The 23,020-nt window shown below is 43.5% G+C and overlaps 1 protein-coding gene across 1 annotated transcript in view; it reads right to left on the reverse strand.

Annotated features, from left to right (window-relative positions):
* The window catches only part of LOC144105719 (uncharacterized), a 117,929-nt gene that overhangs the window by 65,367 nt on the left and 29,542 nt on the right, over positions 1–23,020 (reverse strand). Inside the window, exon 2 of the mRNA XM_077638823.1 lies at positions 6,905–7,253. Coding sequence (XP_077494949.1) covers positions 6,905–7,253 — 349 coding nt within the window. The remainder of the gene's footprint in view (positions 1–6,904; positions 7,254–23,020) is intronic.

A 23,020-nucleotide genomic window follows, 5' to 3' on the forward strand; every position in this document is an offset into this window, starting at 1 on the left:
CGCGCCTACCTTCCATCCATCCCGTGTTGCATTCCTGAAGGAGAGCTTGTACAACTTTGGAGAGAAAGGCGGGACATCGATCACTCGGCAACTCTTCTGAAGAACAATGGCGAAGAATGAGACGATGTAAGATGAAGAATGCAATCTTGTGGGTTGTAGCAGCTGGTAAAGGCGACATTTCGGTGCAGCGTGTAAGGTGATCGATGGCAACGATGATCCAGCAGGAGCCGGATCATGTACTGGGAAGAGGGCCGAAGAGGTCGATGCCAACACGCTCGAAGGGCTGGCCTGGGCATGGCAGTGGTTGCAGAGGAACGACGGGTCGGCGAAGTGGGTTTATTCGGCGCTGGCATTCGGGGCAGGAATGGACCAACTGGCGAACGTAACTACATCCCACGTCAGTAGTACCGATGCTGTAGACGGGTGTAGGTCTTCGATAAGCCGGCTTGGGCACACTGGGGATCTGCGCGGGGGTGGGAGCAAACGACAGAGCGCAAATGAGTCGGAATGACAAGCGACCATCCGGGAGATAGTTTTGCTGGTAAAGAAGCTTGCTGCTGACCAACCAGTACTCCACATTCGTGTCATCTGTACCTTAGAACATGGCTGGGTCACGCTGCCGCGCTGCGCCGGAACATATGACAACCGAGGGAAGAGGTGATGCAGGTTGGGTGACGGTCTCAGGCATCGCGGAGGCCGTAGGCAATGCTCGGCTGCAAAGCTCTAGGATGAGGGATTGCTGACACCTCCGCCACTTGTAATGAAGGACGTCTTACAAGGAGCTGTGTCGCGAACTGCCATTGCAGTCCAGATCCAGACCAGCAGCAGCGATCAGTTGTTGTTGTTGTTGTTGTTAGCCTATCAAAAGATGGCACATACCCACACTGGGGGATCGGCCAAGAATCGGGGGGCACGCATGGGCATCGGAACCTTCAGCGCTTGTCGTCGTCTTCTATACATAAAACAAATTATTTCGTTATACCAATTGTAGAATCGCTCTTGGGACTAATTGTGTTTGCAATTCTACTTTCATTAAAAAACCGATTCGATATTTTCCTTTCACACCACAACATATGGAACTAAGGGAATCATGTAATGCGATACCAAGGCAGAGAGAGGTATCGCAGTCGAGCGAAATGCTCGACTGCTAGCCCAGTGTAGCTCTCGCTACAAAAGCTCATTTTCGGAACAAAATTGGGATCCAACCTTTCGTCGTACACCATTGCGGGAGGTGTGACACAAGTTCTCGTTGCATATAGCATGCGTCTCTTATTTAGGTTGTAGGCTATGTTGCGACAGGGATTCGAACTGCCGGCATATGTACCTCAAATTTTATGCCTTTCCTCGACTTTCGTTTCAAAACCTTGCGACGTACAGCGGCGTTCCGCGTGGTGTGATACGAGTTATTGTTGCACATGGCATGCTATCTGCTAATCAAGTTTGAGGCTAACTCGCAACAGGTATTTGAACCGAGTGTTGGATTGTTTCGCGCGGATCTTTGCTCGTTTAGTGTTTGTTGTATCAGCTTTTGGGAGGCGTATCTCTGTTTCATTTCTCTGAGCGCAACCTTCGCCGAGGTCGCACGCTCACGATGACGCACTAAAACCCGTGTCACGTCCCCCAGCGAGACGTCAACAAGTTTCCGAACCCACTCGTTCCCCAAGATCTTGTCACGGTCCAAGAACGACAGTGAAACAAGACAAGTTGCTGTGGTGTTGCCTCGGTATGACAGCGAACCGAAACAAAAAGCGTTATTCGACACAGTTTGACCTGTTCGCCGGCTGGGCGAATATCCCGGCGACAACACACCAGGCGACCACTTTCGTACCTTTCCTGATTGCAGGCATCGTTTGCGAAACGTCTTCTCCGTTTGCAACACTGTTGTCTGCAGCGGTGCAGCGTCTTGAAGGAGGCCGAATGCCAGTGGGCAGGCTACTTCCGTTGACACCGTCGGCTAGCTTGAGGCTTCCTTGCCTCGATTCCGCCCGCGCCTCCGCTGGAGCCGCCGTGGAGGAGAACCGTCTGGGCCCCGCCCCATTCCTGTGTGCAAAGTAGCGCACACGCCCCAGGGGCGCAGCTTTCCGAAAGGGCCTTTTCTTCTCTGGTGCTTCCCCTCCCTGCATGCAGCGAGGTTCCGCCTTCTGCGGCTTCAACTCGCGGAGCTGAGAGCGACAGCCTGCGACGACTTTGCGCGAGTGCCGGCTGACGTGGTGCTCGGGCGAACATGACGCTGTCATTTCCGCCCAAGAAAGCTCTCGCGATGGCCGACGAGAGGCAATTCGAGTGCGATTTAACGCAGGAGGTGCCGTTGATGTGAACCTAAGGATATATCATTTGAAGAGATCGCTACAAAGCTGGGATTATATTTTACAGGTGAGCACGAGTTATTTGTCCAGGTGTCTTGAAAACGGAGATTAACAGCTGAGTAGTGTTGCGTTGTTTCGCTGAAATTATATGATGCGGCACGTTTCGCGTAGGCATTTCAGTTTGTACCGAACCCTTTTCTGAAGCGAGACAGCCTAATGTGTACACCCGTTTTCTGTCATATGCATGGGTCGTCCGAGTTAGAATCGGCGGCTCGAAAAGTCACCATAACTACTGCTATAGTAGCCTCCCACGCAGTGCTTCATCTCACATGTTTTCTGCCAAACGCATAAGCCACCCGGCACCGCAATGTGAAGCTGGTTTCCGCGGCAGTGCTTGGAAAGAAGCTGAGGAGAAGCACCGCCAAAATTGTGTTGGTAAGAAAGGATTTATTTATTTATTTATTTATTTATTTATTTATCTATTTATTTATTTATACAGGTACCTGCAGCACCACAAAGGCATTATTGCGGGGGGGGGGGGGGGGGGGGTCGTAAAAGCAAGAAAGTAACAATACACGTAACATCGAAAAGTCATCTCGAAGGCAAACTATCTTCAGGGCACCGTGGTGCGAAAATCACAACACAGAGATAGGAAAGGGTACACGTCTCACCAAGCGCGTAGCCAGCCAAAAGATATGAAGTAAACGGGGTGATATTAACCTACGGCAGACTGCGTGACAATAAGGACAAAAATTCTGAACATGTCTTACATTCACCGATGCTCTTAGGAAGCATATTCCAATTTGCACAAGCATGCGAAAAAAATGAATTACGGTAGACATCATTGCGACAGCGCATTTCAAGACCTTTCATCTCGTGATCGCGTTCGTTAGAAATGAAGTGGGGAGGGAAAATGTGCAAGTTCTTATTTATTTAAGCGAGATTATTTGAGTGAGAGCAGAGAAAATTCGGAAAAAAATTCTAATTTTGCAGTTCATGGGTGGTGCGCTAGTGTTTTCCAACCAAGGTTCTCTTTAATTAATGTAATACTGCTACGGAAGTTATAATTACCAGAAACAAATCTTGCAGCTCGGTTTTGTACGCGATCAAGCTTTTTATAACATTAGAGGTTTGACGGTCCCATAGCGCGCAAGCGTATTCGAGAATCGGACGAACATTTGTTATGTAAAGGAGTTCTCTTGCTTTCTGGAGGGCGTTATAAAAATTACGTCACCAAGGTACATACTAGATGACTTTAAGGTTAAGTATTCAATATGTCTGTTCCTTGATAAATTTTCTTTAATGTAGACCCAAAAATATTTCTGATCTTAGACCTTTTCAAGAACTAGATAGTCTAATTTATAGACTGATCTCACAAGAAAGCGTTTACGGGTGAATGACACATGTTGACATTTAGCACTCTTCAAAGACATGCCCCACTTAGTGCACCAAGCATGAATTTTGTTCAGATCGTTCTGAAAGCTGCTAACATCACAAACATTTTCTACATTCCTGTATATGGCAGAATCATCAGCATATAACCTCAGTTTGCATTCTAGATTTTGGACAATGTCTTTCATAAAGACTGAAAATAACAAAGGCTCCAAAACACCGTTGGGGCACACCATAGGTTGCAGTTACTTGGGTCGATTTAGTTCTGTTTATTAAAACTTGCTGTGCTCGCCCAGACAAGTAATTTCTAATCCAATTCACTATTGTCCAATCCACTATTTATTCTATTTTTTATTCAAGTTACTGAGAAAAGATAACTTATGGGACAGCAATCGATGAGAAACAGAGTAAAAATTTTTCCTGAAATAAAAAAACGCAGTCCACCTGAAATCCAAGGTCAAAAGAGCAAAAGAGACCACGGGAGAACTCTACCAGTTCTCCAAGTCCAACAAAGAATCTTGTGGCTTGCATGAACTGGAGGGTGCAGAAATGAAATAAATACTACCGCGACTGGGTTTCTATCCCGTGGTGGCGCGAACATATCAGCTTCGCTGGCCGCTGCAAAGAGCACTACGCTCTCACGGCCGCCGATCACGGCTGGTGCTAAACTGCAAAACACTCTCACTCTGTGCATTGCACATAGTCGTCTTCATCAACTTCCTTCTGCGGCGCGAACAGATCAGACTATCTTAACCTGAGTCTAGTACCGTCGCCAGACGTGCCGATGACCGAGCAAAGCAGAACCATGAGTCATACAAGCTGCTTTCGCAGGTTTACCAGGTTTAACTTTTTTAGAACCCCACCAGTTTTTTTCCGCTGTGACAAGGAGTACCCGAACCGATGTCGCAGAAGTTTCCCACGCGTGTCACTGGAAGGAAGGGACGCGCTTGTAATGAATTTGCGCTGGTCATGTGTGACAGGGTCGGCAACACTGCTCGTCGTGTTGGCGGTCGGAGTTTGTAGATTGTTTCCGCAGTGTGACTCGGCCGATGCTTTCAACTTCACAGCACATAAGCAGTCTTAACTGCCCTTTGAATTTTTATTGTCCAAGGATGATTCTATGTTATCAGGTAATTAGATGAGAACATAGCGCCACCTTGTCGCACCCTGTAGCGGCACGCGCGAAGAGAACGAAGAACCTGCAGAGCCAGCCGAAGCTATATACGCTCTGGGGCACTCTAAAACAAATGTGGCCGCACTGGATCTGATTCCTTTGTGCTCCACATAGTTGGAGGCGCCTCCAGCGTTCTGATCGGCTCGCGCTTCAGGTTCTTCATTCTCTTCGCGCGTTCCACTACAAGAATATCCATGTTCAGACAGAATATTCACTACGGCGGCCATTGGAGAGAAATGGCTGTAGTACGTGAAATGGGGGGCTTCTTGCCGTTGAACGTGTTAAAAACGAGATAATACCTTTGTCACACGGCCAATCTCAAAGCCCATTGAGTCAGTGGCCATCGAAATTTACGAGGGCCATCCAAATAAGTTAGCATATGAACTGGGTAATATGGTCTAAATTTTTTCGAAGAAATAAAGAGAATTTTTGATTTCGAGTTTTCAATTGTTGTTTTTTCAACGTATGTTCAGCACGAGGTTGTCGACAATGGCTCTTAAGATTCCTGGTTTGCCACTCGCGGACCTCCATTAAGTCGATGTCCACCGAGTACAATGATCAGTGAGATCCGTTGTGTTGCATTGGCAGAACCCCCATTGAGTTCGACGTCTATTGACTCACTCAGTGGGCAGTGGGACTGACTCAGTCGCTTGTCACACGAATGACAAGGGTATAACAAGCAAAAAAAAAAACCTTCCTCCAAAAAATTTTTTGGTGTTGTCCGAGCGATAAACTAAATTGCGGCGAAACGCCCTCAGTTAAAAATCTGATTCGGGACCGTTGATATATTTTACCCCAAAATATTCAGTAATGGCAACTTAACGAACTGCGGTCAGTATTAGGCATTTAATTTTGTTATTTTAAACAATATCGGGCCAAACTTTATTACTGCATAACCGAGAATTTATCATCATCATCACCAGCCTGTCTACGTCATGTATGACAACGGCCACTCCCATATCTCCCAGATTAGCCATGTCCGCTTAGGTAGCTGCGAGTCTTTGAGAGAAATTTTTAGAAGATCGCTGGATACCTTCGTTTTAGCCGGTCAGTTTGCCATTTTTAAGTTAGTTCAAACAAAACTCACACGTCTTAAATACGAATTCATCATCATAATCATCAGCCTTACTGCACCCACTGCAGGGCAAAGGCCTCTCCCATGTCTCTCCAATTAACCCTATCCTTTGCCAGCTGCATCCACCCTTTGTCTGCAAACTTCTTAATCTCATCCGCCCACCTAACCTTCTGCCACCCCCTGCTAGGCTTACTTTCTCTTGGAATCCACTCCGTTGCAAATACGAATTAGCTGCCAGTAGATATAGTCCAGTTATCGTTCTGAAAAGTGTCCTGCTTAGCAAGAATAAATTTTTGAAAGACTTTTGCGAGTTTTTTCTGCCGAATATGCAAACAGGCAAAAAATGTTTTCCACTGATTAGAACAGAGGAGTTTTTATATACTGCACGCATATCCAGGGGCCACAAATTTTTATCTTTATTTCTGAAGAGATGTGAACTTGCAGTTTCGCTCAATTCCTACAGTGACGTTTGCCATTCCTGGTAAAGAGAGGGCAGGCAGGTGGTTTGTTCACATAAAGTGAACAACGGAGAAGAAAGCCTCGGCGTGCCACCGTGGTGACCAGTGAATATGGCGCTCGGCTGCTGACCCGAAAGACGCGGGTTCGATCCCGGCCACGGCAGTCGAATTTCGATGGAGGCGAAATTCTAGAGGCCCATATGTTGTGCGATGTCAGTGCCCACGGGCGAAATTTACCCAGGTGGTCGAAATTTTCGGAGCACTTCACTACGGCGTCCCTCATAGCCTGAGTCGCTTTGGGGTGTGAAACTCATATAAACATACATACATACATTCATACATACATACATCCATACAAACAAACTCTAGATCTGTGACAAGTGCTTGCGATTTTAACTGAGGGAGAACTTCAAGCACTCGCATTCTGTACCTTACCCGTCACGTTGGAGCAATTTTTGCATTACGTGAAGCAGTGGAAAGGGTTTCTTCTGATACTCACTCGTTAATATGCAGTGATACCCTTGCGGCGTTCACAGCGGCGTACAGGTAAACCACCATGTGGCCTATTCCGGCAGGCGTCACCAAAGCCGTGTAGTTGACGCCAAGTCGTTCGGCTCCAATGTCCACGTTGACGCTCAGCGTGCCTTCCTCTGCCCATACAAAGTTCGCTCCTGTCCGTCTCAGCGATCGCAAACCGCCCAAGGATCCCTCGACCAGCACCACTCGGCCGAATAACGAAAAATCCACCATCTGATCGGGCAGGGCCAGGGGGTCTAGCTCCAAAGAAGCAGCGCCGTACCGCAGCAACTTTGTGAATGTGTCGCTGCCTTGCCCATTTGGGACATTTCCTGCGAAGAGAAGACAAGTGTATATGTAATTTAGCGGATATCACGGCAGGGTATTGCGTTTCATGTCTGAGGCCCACTATTGTGCTAGGTAAGTATCTTAGCCAAAGCAAGGGCAGAAAAATTCGACACTTCAAAGTCCATAAAGCTGAAATTAAAATCCTTATTTTGAAATCAATGTGTCACCTTTCTAGGGTGCTGTCCAAGGCATGCCTAACTAATCTTAGTCATTTCTTCCCCTTTGGCAGAGAGCTGGGCAAACAAAACACAAAAAGTACCACAATCAATCAAACCAAAAAGGCGTACATCTAACAGTACCATTGATCGAACGCACTCTCAAAATTTACAAAATAAATCACAGCATAAAAGCTGCAAGAAATGACGGACTGTTAGCGCAGAATGAAAGAGCAACATAAACGAAGGAGACGGGACAGAGCTCCAATAATTCTTCATATTTTAGTGAAAGACCACCTGCTTATATACAGCAACCGTTCATTAAAACAAAAAAATCATTATGAAGTCATATCTTCTCGCCATTATAAACACTCTGTCTATAGGGCATCATTATCATCCTCATCAGCCTACGTCCATTACATGGAAACGGTCTCTCCCATATCTCTGCAATTAACCCTGTCATTTGCCAGCTGCGCCCATCGTACCCCCGCAAACTTTTAAATCTCATCCACCCACCTAACTTACTGCCGCCTCATGCTACGCTTGCCTTCTCTTGGAATCAACTCCGTGAGCCTTAATTACCAGCCGTTATCTTGCCTTCACATTACATGCCCTGCCCAAGCCCATTTCTTCCTTTTGATTTCGACCAGGATATGATTAACTCGCGTTTGTTCCCTCACCGATCTCTCCGTTTCCTGTCTCTTAACGTTACACCTATCATTTTTCTTTCCATAGCTCGCTGCGTTTTCCTTAACTTAAGCTGAGCCTTTTTTGTTACGGCGATTTAAGTTCTGAAATTCCGGTCCTAGTGATGTCTTAGATAAACGCTTCCTTTTTCTGTGAGCGATACAGGGTTCTTGCGGACACGACTGCTACCAGAATTTTCAGTTTCGATGGTTTCAGTTATTTACCTTCAAAGTTGGAGCATTCACTACGCAAAACTGCGTTTTTGTAAAGCGCAGAACATCAGTTACGTTATCCCCCCTCCCCGCTAATGTGAATTAAATCATGCTCCTACCTCTCACCCTGTACATGTCTTTGGCGTACTCCCTAAGCCTGTCATTAGGCACATCCCTATCCCTGCCTGGCCTATGCACAGTTTACCGTAGGCCAGCGTGTAAAATAAATAACGTTTTTGTAAAATCCACGAAACGCGGTTGGTGTCTCAGCCAGCGACGGTTTACCCTCCTGCAGAATCTGGACAGTTTCTCCGGTGAAGAAAAAAGGACTTTCATACCCGTTCTGTTGGCGAGTTTTTCCAGTTGCGTGAGATGTCACGAAAATACAGGACAGCCGCCACTTTGGGCCTCTTTTCTTTAACGATTTCACTTGGCTTACTCGCTGCTCGGTTAATGCTTTTTAGCAACTTTCAGGAACTGACGCCAACATTGAAGACTGTTACCCGGCGCTCGAAAGGCGCTGCAATAAATTGGCAAAGCTGGGTCCTGCTCTGTGTGGGCAGAATTGATTAAGAGTGCTGGTATCGCGCCACTTTACAATACCTCTCATGATCACCTGGGAGTGCGCAGATTGGAAACAGAACAATGGGTTTCCGCATCCAGGCTCGATTGGCCACCATGCTTGTTTTGCTAAAAAATGTCGCCCTTGGTGTAAAAACCCTTCTGAAATAATTTTCCGCCAGAATTGTAGAAACGTAGCTGCGTAGCTTGTTGGGCCAGTTGGTGCATGGTACCATGGAGGTAGAGAAACCAACAGAACAGGACGCGTACACACGCGTACGCATACTTCGTGTGTCAGTTCTAATGGCTCAAGGCACTTCAAAAACGTCACAAGATTATTGGTAGCACTAACAGGGAAGCATTTCTTGTCGCTGCCAAAGAAAGCGATTAAGTTATGAAAAAATTGGCAGTGGCTTAGCTCGGCTATGCCAGGATATACGTAGCGAAAGCTAAGGCATAGCTTGGTTAGCCTTGGTTGCTCTTGATTGCAAATCCATGTCAGTCTGGTTGTCTGGCTGGTTGCTGTCACGTGGTTGGTCACGTGGTGTGGTGCGACAACGGTGGGAATGCGAGCACGGCGAAACTGCGAGTTCGTGGCCAGTGTACCTTTCGCTACAAAAATCTAAACACCTTTCGAACGCAAGTGTCTTGAACGCAGTTAAAGAGTATTTTGGAACGTGCTTATATAAACATGTAACTGTGACGTCGTGCTAGGCGCCAACGATGCAGATTCCTTCTTTTTCTTATAACGGTCGTGCTATGCTGCCTCTGCATGGGCAGACTTCAGGTATATGGAAAGTAACTCGAGGAATGTACCCTCAAATATGACATAGTTGTTTCGAAACGCTGTTGCACCATGCCTGCCACCGCAATTCTCGACAATTATGAGAAGGCTCTCTTAAGGTGTAGATAATATAAGCTCTTAATATCAACTGACAGAGCTAGAATACTTCGAGTGCTACGGTGTTTTGAAAGCCAATAACGTCATTCAAATTTTTCACCTTAATGGGCATTCAATGTCTGGAACCTAGAACTTCTACTGCGGAAACCTTGCTACTAAATGGCCTCACGACCCCCGTCCCGAAAGAGTCATGATTTTCATGCTGAAAAATATTTCCAGATACAGCTTTGCTGCTTGCCACCAGAGTGGAATAGCACTTCCACGTAGAGCTTCTCATTCAACGTTTTGGCTTTGGTGCTCACTTTCTGCAATGACAATTCGCTACACCATTCATAATTTATGTACTCCGCGTCGGATGCGTTGGGAAGGTGACTTCTAACGAGGCCTGCTCTGCCTATGAAACAAGAATCTCCATCCTTTTCGGTCGGTGCAATGGCCATACAGTTTTCTTTCAAGTAACGAGCATTCTTTCCGCAGGTATCGCGCAACGTGATGAGCTGTGCCGTGAGAGGACGCCGGCGGCTTCGGAAGTACACCTTACAGCGTCAGTCGCAGTACGTCGTGAAACTTTCCAGGTGATCTTCAAGGAATTCAGCAGGCGATTTGCGTGATTCGGTGCATTTGCCAATCGGGTGCAGTGTCTTTCAAACACAGGATACCAGATTTCAGTTTTGACGTCAACCGCTGAAAGTCTGATAAAAAGAATGAATTGGCCAGTGAGTAAGCCGACGAATATGGACAAAGAAAGGAGGCCGAAAGGAGCGGTTTTCTCATCTTTTCATAAGATCTCGCAAAATTTGAAAAAAAAAATCGGCAACAGGACTGGCGTGAAAGCGCTTTTTTTTTCTGCATCTGACAAAATCTCCAGAATATGCTGTAGAGTAAACGTAGGTACTACGATCATGACTTCTTGAAAGCGACACCATCACTGCTTCGTGGAATGAACCCAATAGAGGGATTTAATCTACATCGATGGCTTGCAGTTAACGGCACAGAGGCCAGAGGGAGGTTCTTTAATGATAGGACAAGGGAGTACACCAAACATGGGGAAAGGAGGGCGTGTAGCAATATGATTGAACACAGTCTGGAACGCCGTAAGTGCAGTCTTGCGCTTGAAAGCACCATGTTAGGAACAGCGCTAACACAGGACGGAGCGCCTGTGTTGTGTTCTCGCTCCGTCCTGCGTTAGCGCTGTTCTTAAAATGATCGTAAACCAACAAGCCCAACTCTCCACTATTCTGCGAAAGCATAACATTTTTTATTAGACGCAGAAAGCAACTTGCAAGGGTCTTAAATGAAGCCGTCGAAATTAATGAATCTGATATCTGGCACGTCAACTATACTTCGATACGGCTAAGAAAAGAAATCAATTGCCTAAGACAGCACGAGGGCCTGATTAACGCAGCTTCGTTCAATAGGCGGACGACGACTTCGTCGTTTCTCTTCTTCCTATTGCTCGGCGCCGTCTCCACGGCCTGCTAGAATGTTCTCCCAAAAAATTTTGTTTCATTACACTTTAAGACCGTAATTATCGAAGCTACACCATTTGACATAGTACTACCGGAAAACAGACGTCAGCTTCAGTACACGACCCAATGCTGTGTCTCCAATTCTAAAGAACACTTCGCAAAAACACACTTGATGATAGAAAACCTTCACGAAGCATTTAAAGAGCACCGGCAGAAAGCTCTTCACATTTAAGTTTAAAGTATATGCCTTGTATACACAACAGATATACAGGGTGTTTTCGTAAGACTATAAAATTTTTAAAATGGGCTTTTTGAGTTAAAAGGGCGCCTTTTTGAAAGAATTGCCAGTGGTGTAGTACACCAGAATGCAACTGAGACGGCGCTAACTAGCAGGCTGGTAAATGATATTTAATAGTTAACTTTATAACTATTACTGTTCGGCTCCTTGATTACTGAAAGGCGTGTAGCCCACCGTAAGTAATATCCATATCAGTTTTTAGAATCTTAAAAACGCTGTTTCCCTCGGCGCTGTAACTCAACCAGTTTTGTCTATTTCGACGAGTTACGTGCACTGGAGAGGTTGCTTTGCCTGCAAGCTACTCGAAAGTTCATGTATTTTGGCGCGATTTTGCCAAAATTTGCAGGAACGTAGCGCCGAGGGTAACCGTGTTTTCGAAATTCTAGAAACTGATATAGATATTGCTTACGGTGGGATACGCGTCTCTTAACACTTATGGAAAATTACAGTAACTGATAAAAGTTAACTATTCAGTATTAGTTAACCAACTTGCTGCTTAGTAGATGTTAGCTATATTTTGATGTGCTACATGGCTGAAAATGATATGCCGAAAAAGCGCTCTTCTAATGCAAACAAACTATTTTAAAAAAGTATGTTAGGTACTGGATGAAAGACCCTGTATTGCATCACTCTTATAAAAACATATATCATGGTCGCAACAACAAAGAGATTGTTATGAAAGGAAGGATTTGATTGAATATTTTTTCTGGCTCGTACATTTCACGCGTATCTTTTATGCTCACGTACTGTGTCACATATTGCGCTGGTTTCTTTTTAAGTACTTTCAGGAAAAGGTAGCAAGATCAGTGCGGATTTTTACAGCTCCTTCCTAGCCAGCAGCATGGCGAGCCGTGGTGCTGAAAGAGCAAGTGACACCCAAAAGTCAAAGCTCGGACTCGAGACTGCATATTTCGAACGGTTTGGAAACACAGATGAAGGCGTTTTGTTATGAATGTAAATAAAGAAGCTGCTGCAGCGTCTACAGATCATGTACGGACAATTGTATGGCTGTACGCGTGGTAGAACCGTCTGTTGAAGCTATGCTAGATTGATCAGCCCCGCAGGCACAGGTGCTTCGATATCTGCACGATATGCGTGTGGCAGGTAGTTAGGCGTATTCGCTTCAGGTCGCATTTGGCGTAGACCACAGGGTGTCCGGTGACGTGACGGCTGCACGTCGTTTTAGTTGCAAACTCATGAATAACTACAATCTTGTAACTCTTACGTCGGTGTGCTGCAATGTTATGCAACGTGTGATAGCGAAATATATTATTATTTTTCTATAAACAACCTGCCGACTTGGCGCACTCCAGCATGCGTTCCGTCGGGGGCTTTCCGGGGTGACACAACATGTTGAGACTTTACACGACGTTTCCAAAGCCATAGGCGATTCTGAACAGATCAATGTTACTTGTGTCGATTTTGCCGAAGCATTCGACAAGGTTCCCCACTATAACTTCTGAAACTACACAAAGCTCGTACAAATGGGGAAGTTTTGTTGGTGTTTAACGTCCCAAAGCGACTGAGACTATGGGGGAAGCCGTGGTGAAGGGCCCCGGAAATTTCGACCACCTGGTGTTCTTTAACGTGCGCTGACATCGCACAGCACACGGGGCTCAAGAATTTCGCCTCCACCGAAATTCGACCACCGCGGCCGGGATCGAACCCGCGTCTTTCAGGTCAGCAGCAGAGCGCCATAATCAATGAGCCACCGCAGCGACAAATAGAGAGGTTTTAAAACGCATTGAAGCATATTTAACTAATCGCAAAAATACGCTTCGTATTGACGGTTGCGTGTCCGGCTTTTTGGATGTATATTCAGGTGTTCCGTAACGGTCTCTGTTCGGGCCAGTACTGTATCTGTTTAATTTTTGCATCAATGATGTGGTCGCAACTACAGAACCTTCTTTAATGATAAAGCTGTTTGCAGATAATTGTTTATTATTTGTATGTGTTACATATATGTAAGAACAGATTAACATCCATAGAAGTCTTCAAGCGTTTGGGGGTTTTGTGTGTATATGGGGAATACGAATCAATTCAACAAGGGCACGTTTAGACATATCATTAACATAAAAAATGCGATTTCTTTTTCAGTATAATATTCAAAGTCACAACTTGGTTAGCGTTAGTAGTCTCAAATACCTTGCAGTTTCTATATCACAAGATTTAAAATCGCAGACCCATGTAGAAAATATCTCTTCTGCGGCTCGTCGGCTCGTGGGAAACTTTGTTACCGGAGTGCAAAATTGGGCAGAGCAACATAAGCCATCAAACTCTTGGCTTATAAATCTCTTATACGACCTTCCCTGGAATATGCATCAGTAGCACGGACACCGCGAAAAAAGTACTGTCAGCCAAAATAGAGAACGTGCGAAGACGCGCGGCGTGGTCAATTAGTTCAAGATACAGGAGGGCAGACTCGGTTTCGGAGATGTTATTGCAATTGCGGCGTAAAATGCAGATTAAGAACCCTATTTAAAATAATTCATGGCTAAATCAGAATTAGTGAGGATTTTGTCTTGAAACCTCCAGGGAAATTAAGTTCCCGCTTGAATCATGCTCAAGCATTCAGGCCGTTTACACGTCCCTAGCTAACATCTTTCATTACTCGTTTTTCTAGGAGGGTAAAGAACTTTGGAACAAACTACCCGCACATATTGTTAAGAGCGCCAATACCAGGAGATTTGAAAATGTAATTGGGGGAATACTACTGAATTTATAACAATGTTGGAAGAGGCGTTGTTTACTAACAACAACACATTATTTTTGTTGCCAGGTGGCTCAACATTTGTGTACTTTGTCTTGTATTGTCTATATTGTATAAAGTTTCGTATAACTAAGGGTAGGATATTCAAATATAAGTATCTATTTCTTTGCATTCGGCAATCTATTGTGCATAATTTTGTTTTATTTTCCCCTCCTGTATTGACTCTCACATGGGAATTGACAGTATCTGTAAATAAAAAATAATAAATGCGAAAGTATATTCTTCGGAAACGAAAACCAGCGTCGGCTTTACCAGCTGCAGTGGTCCCATATATGCCACATGACGTCGCCGTAGTGTCAAAGAAAAATGAAATTTCTTCCGAAGGTGCGGGTATGTGAACCCCCAACTTTCCGACTGCGAAGCGAGCACGTAACCCATTGGCAAAAAAGCCGCGTTTCTTCTCGGCGAACAAAAGTGAACCTATTACCTTCGTCGCCTTACGAGTGTTGGCTTATGAGTAGGTGTGTTCCTAGAAAGGGAGATAAAAAATAGAAAAATGAAAGCAATGGTTGATTAGATTGTTTTGATAATCCCAAACTGAATAAGGGAGGGAAAACCTTAGGGGGCTTGCCGACGTTTCGGCAAGAGGTTCATCTTCGCCTAGGCAAAGCGTTATTCATCGGCGGGGAGTAAATAGGGTCGTCTCTCCGAGGAGGAAGGCCCGGTGAGGGGGAGGAGGGTGTGAAGGGGGTGGGAAGGGTGCTAGGAAGGGAAGGGTGAATCTTGCACAGGCATGATTGGTGGAGCGCATACGGCAGGTTCTCTCAGATCATGTATGACAGTTTACCAATATCCCTCACGGGAAAAGCGTAGAAGAGCTGTATCGTGCAGGTGCTCACCTACGACGTAGAACCGTAGAGGCTAACGAAAAGGGCTCATCTTAAGGACAACGCAGCGCGCCATGGAAGGAAATATCGCGCTTGCAGACTGGGTCGCGCGGGCGTCGCAACCACCGTCGAGATATCGGCCTGCCGGAGCAATGGGGTCGTCGCGCCATGCCAGCAGCTGATTTCGTCCACTCGAGCCGGGATTGAGAGCAGCACAGTCGTTGCGCGCCAATACGCTATTCATGTGATTTTTTTTGTATTTCGCGGGCATTCTTTGGAACTTGGAAAAAAGATACACGTGAGGCTTTCTTTATCGCAAATAAATAGAGTGAAGGTTTCTGAAGGTGCTCTCCAACTTTGCTATTCACATCTGCTGTCTAAAGTCAATATTTACGCATTTTTTTTAAGTAGTAGTATGTTTATTTGTGCCATATTATATACAATATGCCCTCGAGGTGAGGCTAAAGGAGGTAGACCAAGCATACCTCCTGACAAGGCCTACACCCCGATCACACATCATGGAAAACGGGGGCCCAATGGACAAAAGATAAAAAACAATGAGCAAACATGATCACAATAGAAAATAGTTAATGATAGACAATAATAAATATCAATTAACAATAAACGAAACTTTTCATAATATGCACATTAAAAAATAATAAAGGAAACAGAACACAAACACACACTCAAACTAAGTATACAGAATTAGCTGAAATTTAACCGGGGGGGAAAAGAATCGTCAGTTTTTTCTTGAATACAGACACACTATAACTTTCTAAAGCAATCTGAGTAAGAGACTGGTAGGCATTACACAATGTTATAATTTGATAATCGGTTGTTTGTTTACCATAATTTGTTCTGGGTCTTGCAGTAGATAGGGCAACGGAACGTAGACCATACGCAACGTTTCTTGAATTATAAGTATTAGAAAAAGAGCTAAAGTCATGCTTGACTTTATAAAAAATGTGAAGAGCCAAACTAAAATTGTATTAATTAAAAAATTGCGAACATGAAATGTTTAAAAAAGATTTGCTTCAACAGATGAACTTGAACTTAATAAACGTAGAGCTCTTTTCTGGAGAGAAAGCAATTTGTATGAATCAGTTTTGTTGCATGTACCCCAGACTAGGTTGCAATACACCAGGTGAGAATGAACAAGGGCAAAATATAACTGTTTTTTAACTTGTAATGGGAGGAGATGTCTAACACGATAAAAAACATAAATAGATCTGGCCATTTTTAGTCTAATGTAGTTTATATGATCACTCCAACCCAAATCGCTACGAAAAAACACACCAAAAAACCGGCAAATATGAACTTGCTCGATGGTAAAGTCATTAAAAAATAGTTTGATGTGATGATCTAATGGTTTGTTTTTTGGATGGAAGAGCATAAACTTTGTTTTGTTTACGTTTAATTGAAGTTGATTAACATAGAGCCAAACCGCTAACTCCTCAAGCCAGGCATTACATTGGTGTTCAATTACTTGGAGACTGGAGCCGGAAAAAAAGACGTTAGTATCGTCGGCATACATCATGATATTAGGAGTTAATGGAATGTTTACAATGTCATTAATATAGAGAATAAATAAAAGTGGTCCCAAAATTGAACCCTGAGGGACACCGAATTTTATCATACCAAAACTGGATTTTACATCATGAATCTTAGTGTACTGTATCCGTGCAGTTAGATAACTTTCCAAAAGTGAATTTGCCACTCCACGGATCCCGTAAGTCTTTAATTTATGGAGCAGTATTGTATGTTGCACAGAATCGAAAGCTTTGCGTAGGTCAAGAAAAATTCCAACAGAAAAAAGCTTAGTTTCAAAATTGTTAATTGTAGAGTTTTTAATATCTAACAGAGCAGATTCTGTTGATTTACCGGCCTGAAAGCCATACTGTTGGGGGCAGATAAGATGTTTAGCTTGTAAGAAATTGTTTAGTCGCCTATAGAGTACACGCTCAGCTAACTTCGAAAACAGTGGCAATACCGAAATAGGACGGTAATTATTTGGGTCATTTTTGTTGCCTCCTTTGAATAAAACGGTAACGCGCGCGACCTTTAATTTGCTAGGGAATACACCAGAAAGTAGCATTCTGTTACAAATATGCGTAAGAGGGCCAGCAATAATATTTACAGCACATTTGATAGGAAAAGCAGCAACTTCGTCATCTCCAGGTGAGCAGGTGTTCCTAAATGAATTAATGATAGAAATAACTTCATCCACTGAAGTAGGGGACAAAAATATAGATTCAGTACTGCAAGAGGGTAAGTATGAGTCGACAGTCCGGGTTGAATGACAGCTAGCAGAAGGTCGGTATGCTCCGGCAGCTAAAAAGTGTTCATTCAGCATATTGGCAAGTGAAACTCCAGCATAATTCACACCATTGACTTTCAGCTCAGAGGGAAGACAATTCTTCCGGTTCCCTATAATAACGTTAATACCTTGCCAAAGTAATTTAGGATTGTGTAAGATAGACGAAAACTTATTAATATAGAAAAAAGATTTAGCTTTCTTTAGATCTGAGTTTAATTTATTTCGAAACTTCTTAAACTTAACTAAATCATCCGGGCATCGTGTTTCCAAAAAACGAGAGAACATTTTGTTCTTTTCTTTAATTTGTTTCAAAAGTGCTCCTGTCATCCATTCTTTTCTAGCTTTTCTATGTTTTTTTATAGTTTGAGTTGGGAACGCGGCGTAATAGCATTCAAGCAGCTTCTGAATAAATATATCATAAGCACGGGACGAGTCATTTTCACCATATACATCTACCCAATTAATTGTAGACAACAAGTGACAAAATCTGGCGATGCTCTTTTCATCATTAACTCTACGAGCGTGAACGGGTTGATTCAATTTGGTCGTATCAGGAAAAAGTGAAAAGAAAGGCAAGTGATCACTAATACCAGAAGAAAAAACACCGGATATGCAACTCTGAGGTGGGAAATTAGTGAAGCACAAATCAATTAATGCCTCAGAGTGCAAGGATATGCGAGTAGGCAATTCAATAGTATTGTCACAACCATTAGCCAGCATTATTTCATTTAAATTAATCATCAGAGCGTTATCCTTCAAAACGTTAATATTCAAGTCACCTAGCACAATGATACGCCAGTTGTTTTGGTTTACAAACTTCAGAAAACAATCAATGAAGCGAAAAAAATTGTCAGAATTTCCTTGAGGGGGGCGATACACAACCATAATAGCAACTCTATGAAAAGCAATGCAGACAGTTTCAAAATCAGTACAAAGTTTCAAAATCAGTTGTTTTTTAACCCTTGGCTAAAGTTAGCCTGGACACCCTGTATATAACAAACCTTTCCCAGCTAGCACAGTAGGGCACACAAAACGAAGTCGGAAGCCACAGATAAGCAAGCCTATTTTTAAAAATTTGCCTTAAGAACCGTCTCTATAGAAGATTCATATGTCCTGAAGTCTTATACGCGTTCACAGAATTCAAACGCCGGAGCAACACGCTTGTTAGCATAACCAGACAAGCTAAGAGAGCGTATTGCCATGATTTGTTTTTGCGTGATACGCACCGTTCTGATTTCACATAGAAGAAACTAGATTGTGTACTATCTCTTAATCACAGGAACAATCAGACTGAGTCTATCTCTCAGAAAAATGTTGGGCTATCAGGATATTCATTAGCAAGGCCTTTTAATGACTTTTTCGACAGTCAATTTTTTCATTCTCACTCGGCCGGCAATGTCTTGCATTAAGCATGCATGACACTCGTCACAATTGCGATATGCCTATCATCAACTGACGAACAAGCTGCGCAGTCTACTTATTTAAACCAGTGAAGTATGCTGTAGACTGATCAGGTCGCCTTTTAACGCATATAATTAACTTAATCTTGTCGGTCGGCGTACCTCCGCACCAGATGCAAACTGAAAAACTAATTTTAATAGTCCGAAATTTACAAAAAAATATTATAATTTATATATTGGCCAATATCAATTCTGCCAATTTTTTGCAGAAACAACAGAAAATTTAGCTCATATCTGACTCTCCTGTATTTTGAGCAAACATTCCATTTTGATTAATTTCCAGCATGGGTTCAAATTGTTCTTCTGCATAAACTGCTTTGCAAAGCACAAAGAAATAATTTTCCAGAACTTTAGAAAAACTTTTGAAATCATTAAGTAGCACAAGAATTCAGCGATTTTTTACGTTATAGTACTTGGCTTAAAAAATTTCAACTTCAGTATATAGATGGCGTCACATATATTATTTTAGCCACCTACCTAAAATACCACAAGCAATACGCTCCTGAAAAAACTGCGGGGCAAAGATGACAGCACAATAAAGAAATACAGAAATCGTCGTTGCGGCACAGTTTTTTCAGTCATGCACCAACTCGCCCCAATGGCAGTCAATACATTTCACGAAATGTACATCTATTAGAGTTTAAACCCGTAGCCAGAGGTGTACTGCAAGGAAGCATTTACCGACGACTTTTATATGGTGCATCAGTTATTTATTTACTATAACAAGATCACAAGTATCGCTCATCCGTTACGCTGATGATGCGACTTTGAAAGTTAGAGGTACTAATTGTAAAGGCATTCGAACATTATTGAAGATATTATCCCAGTTGTTAGCCTAAAAATGCAAATTTTTATGAGTAAATTTTAATAAAACAAAGCGCTCCTTCTCGCAACTAAGATAGACCTGTTACTGTAAGGAGAATAACTCTTGATACAGGAAGAATAGAAGTAACTGATTTATTTCAAGTGTCGGGAATACACTTCTCAGGCAGTTTTACTTGGGGCCACCAAATAACTGAAACCCATAGCAAACTTTGTAGAACCATAGACCTAATAAATAAACGGAGGTTCTCGTTACCTGAGCGTAGAAAGTTATTTTTATACGATTAGTTATTTTTCCCCGTTTCATTCACGCGCATTTGATATGAGGAACAAGTACTTGTAAACAATTGGAGAAGCTATTGTTGTTACCAAAAAGGGTCAGTATTATAATTACGAATATTCTCTATTTTTTCTCTACAGTGCAGAATTTTTCTACGATGCCAGATAGCTACGGTGCCCAGCTTTTTACGAATACTCTTTAGCGCTGGTCATTTTGACAGGCCACAAAAAAAAAGTCAGTTGTAAGTGATTGAACAATTGTAAGCTAATCGCTAATAGAGTCAGGGCAACCTTGCACATTAATCACCCAAATGATCAGGCAGGCTTTCGTAAAGAATATTCAACATCAGATCATATTCACACTATCACTCAGGTGATAGAGAAATGCGCAGAATATAACCAAACCCTACATATAGCTTTCATTGATTACGAGAAAGCATTCGACTCAGCGGAAACCTCAGCAGTCATACAGGCTTTGCGGAATAAGGGTGTAGAACAGCCTTGCGTGAAAATAATGGAAGATATCTATACTAACTTCACAGCTACCATTGTCCTTCATAAAGTGAGAAATAAAATTCCAATAAGGAAGGGCATCAGATAAGGAGACACGATCTCGCCACTGCTATTCACCGCCTGTTTCGAGGTATTCCGAGGCCCGAATTGGGAACAGTTGGGGATAAGAGTTAATGGAGAATACCTAAGTAATCTGCGATTTGCTGATGACATTGCCTTGCTGAGTCAATCAGGAGAGTAACTGCAAATCATGATCAATGAGTTAGACAGGCTGAGCAGTACAATGGGTGTAAAATTTAACATGCAGAATGCCAAAGTAATGTTCAATAGTCTAGCAAGCAAACAGAAGTTCACAATTGGCAACGAGGTGCTGGAACTGGCAAATGAATACATCTACTTAGGACAGGTAGTGACAGCTGATCCGAATCATGAGAGGGAAATAACTAGAAGGATAAGAATGTGGTGAAGCGCCAATGGCAGGTTCTCTCAGATCATGAATAGCAGTTTACCAATATCTCTCAAGACAAAAGTCTACAACCGCTCTATCTTGCCGGTACTCACCTATGGGGCAGAAATGTCGACACTAACGAAAAGCGTTCGCTTAAGTTAAGGACAAAGCAACGAGCTGTGGAAAGAAAAATGATAGGTGTAGCGTTAAGATACTTGAAGTGGGCAGTGTGGGTGAGGGAACAAATGCGGGTTAAGGACATCCTAGTCGAAATCAAGAGGAAGAAATGGGCTTGGGCAGGGCATGTGATGCGAAGGCAAGACAACCGCTGGTCCTTAAGGGTAACGGAGTGGATTCCAAGAGAAGGCAAGCGTAGCAGGGGGCGGCAGAAGGTTAGGTGGGCGGATGAGATTAGGAAATTCGCAGGCATAGGGTGGGCGCAGCTGGCAAAGGACTGGGGTAATTAAAGAGACATGGGAGAGGTATTTGCCCTGCAGTGGGTGTAGTCAGACTGATGATGATGACGATGATGAAAACGCGCCTCACTGAAAGATGATTTGTGCCGACCGCCCACAAATGTGATTTACAATTCAGTAGTCGCGCCCTCCCAACGTTACTAAATAAGTTCAAGGAGAACGGGACTGATGCAATAAAACGGCCGCAAAAAAGTATACAACCTCATTTTCTGTGTATGTAGATTGTATTTTTATTTGTGTTCCTTGAGCCATTTCTTTTTTCTATGTGTTGTGAACAGTGTTCATGCCTTTGTCGCATTTTTGAGACCGCATCTGCAGTTTTCACTAATTTTACCACCACCCCACATGGCGCCCTAAATCGATACGTTACCCTCTGTAGATATCAAACCGCATCGAGCGTTTGCATAAAGGGGGGACTGAATTATCAAAAACCCAAGTTTTCCCTCAATTATTCATGCACTGTATCGCTCGGGAATCAAACCAGTTTCCCGCAGAACTCGTTAATATTAACGGTGACCAACTTTTTCGAGCCGCTTTTACTCATAATGAACATTCAGGTTGTTTCCAACATAGTATATTTTGTACAATAATTTTAGTTTTCTATGCTCGTGATATGTTTTTCTTTCACCACTGCCCCTCTGTAATGCCGTTCGTCCTGGGAGTAATTTAAGTTAAATGAAATAAAATGAAATACAGTCGTGCTCAAAAATTTTCCAAGTGCCTGTAAACGAGATTTATTTCCCTCTTTAAGCTCTACGCGCACCTTTGCGAGCATCCTGCAAATACAATTTTATTTGCCTGTACAAAGGCGCACTTGATATTCTCCAAATTTGGAACTGAGTGCACGCGAAACGTCCTGATGACCAAATAAAGGAAGTTGCCAGGTGCAGCTGCTTTCGTAGCATGTTTCTGCTGCTGTGCCCCTCTCTTTGTAAAGAAGGACAAATAAATTATTTGATCTAACTTGATTTGAAATAAAACGACTCCGCAACTAGAAATTGTGTGCGTGACTTCCTAAAAAAACCACTCATACCTGGGTTTTCTCACTGAGGAAGAACTGAGATAAGCATTCTCTGGTTTAGCAGAGAACCATTTAAACGTTTCCGTCCATTCTCTGCGACACTGTCATTCGCAGCGCGTACAAAACAGCTCTCGGCCTTCCTCCAAGCACCTCGACCGAACGTCTAATCAAGCTTGGAGTCCCAAACACCTTTGAGGAGATCAGAGATGCGGTCTTAGCATCGCAGTGAGCCCGACTCCAACAGACCACCACCGGAAGAGCCATTCTTCAGCGCATTGGTACACCATGAGATCTACAAGAGCTCTGGCGACACACTTCCCTACCTGCAAACATAAGAAGACAGATCTCAGTGGCTCCGCTCCCAAAACATATGCAACCAGAAATCCACAAAGGCAGACGGGAGGCTAGGGTCACTCATCTACGCCGTCGTCAAGAGTCAGATCACAAAGCAGTCTATGTAGACGTGGCGGCGTACACTGCACCGAGCATCTTTGTTGCAGTAGCCCTTGACCACAATTTTCAACTACTGACGAGT

This window comes from Amblyomma americanum, chromosome 9 (genome assembly GCF_052857255.1).
Source record: "Amblyomma americanum isolate KBUSLIRL-KWMA chromosome 9, ASM5285725v1, whole genome shotgun sequence".
Taxonomy (NCBI): domain Eukaryota; kingdom Metazoa; phylum Arthropoda; class Arachnida; order Ixodida; family Ixodidae; genus Amblyomma; species Amblyomma americanum.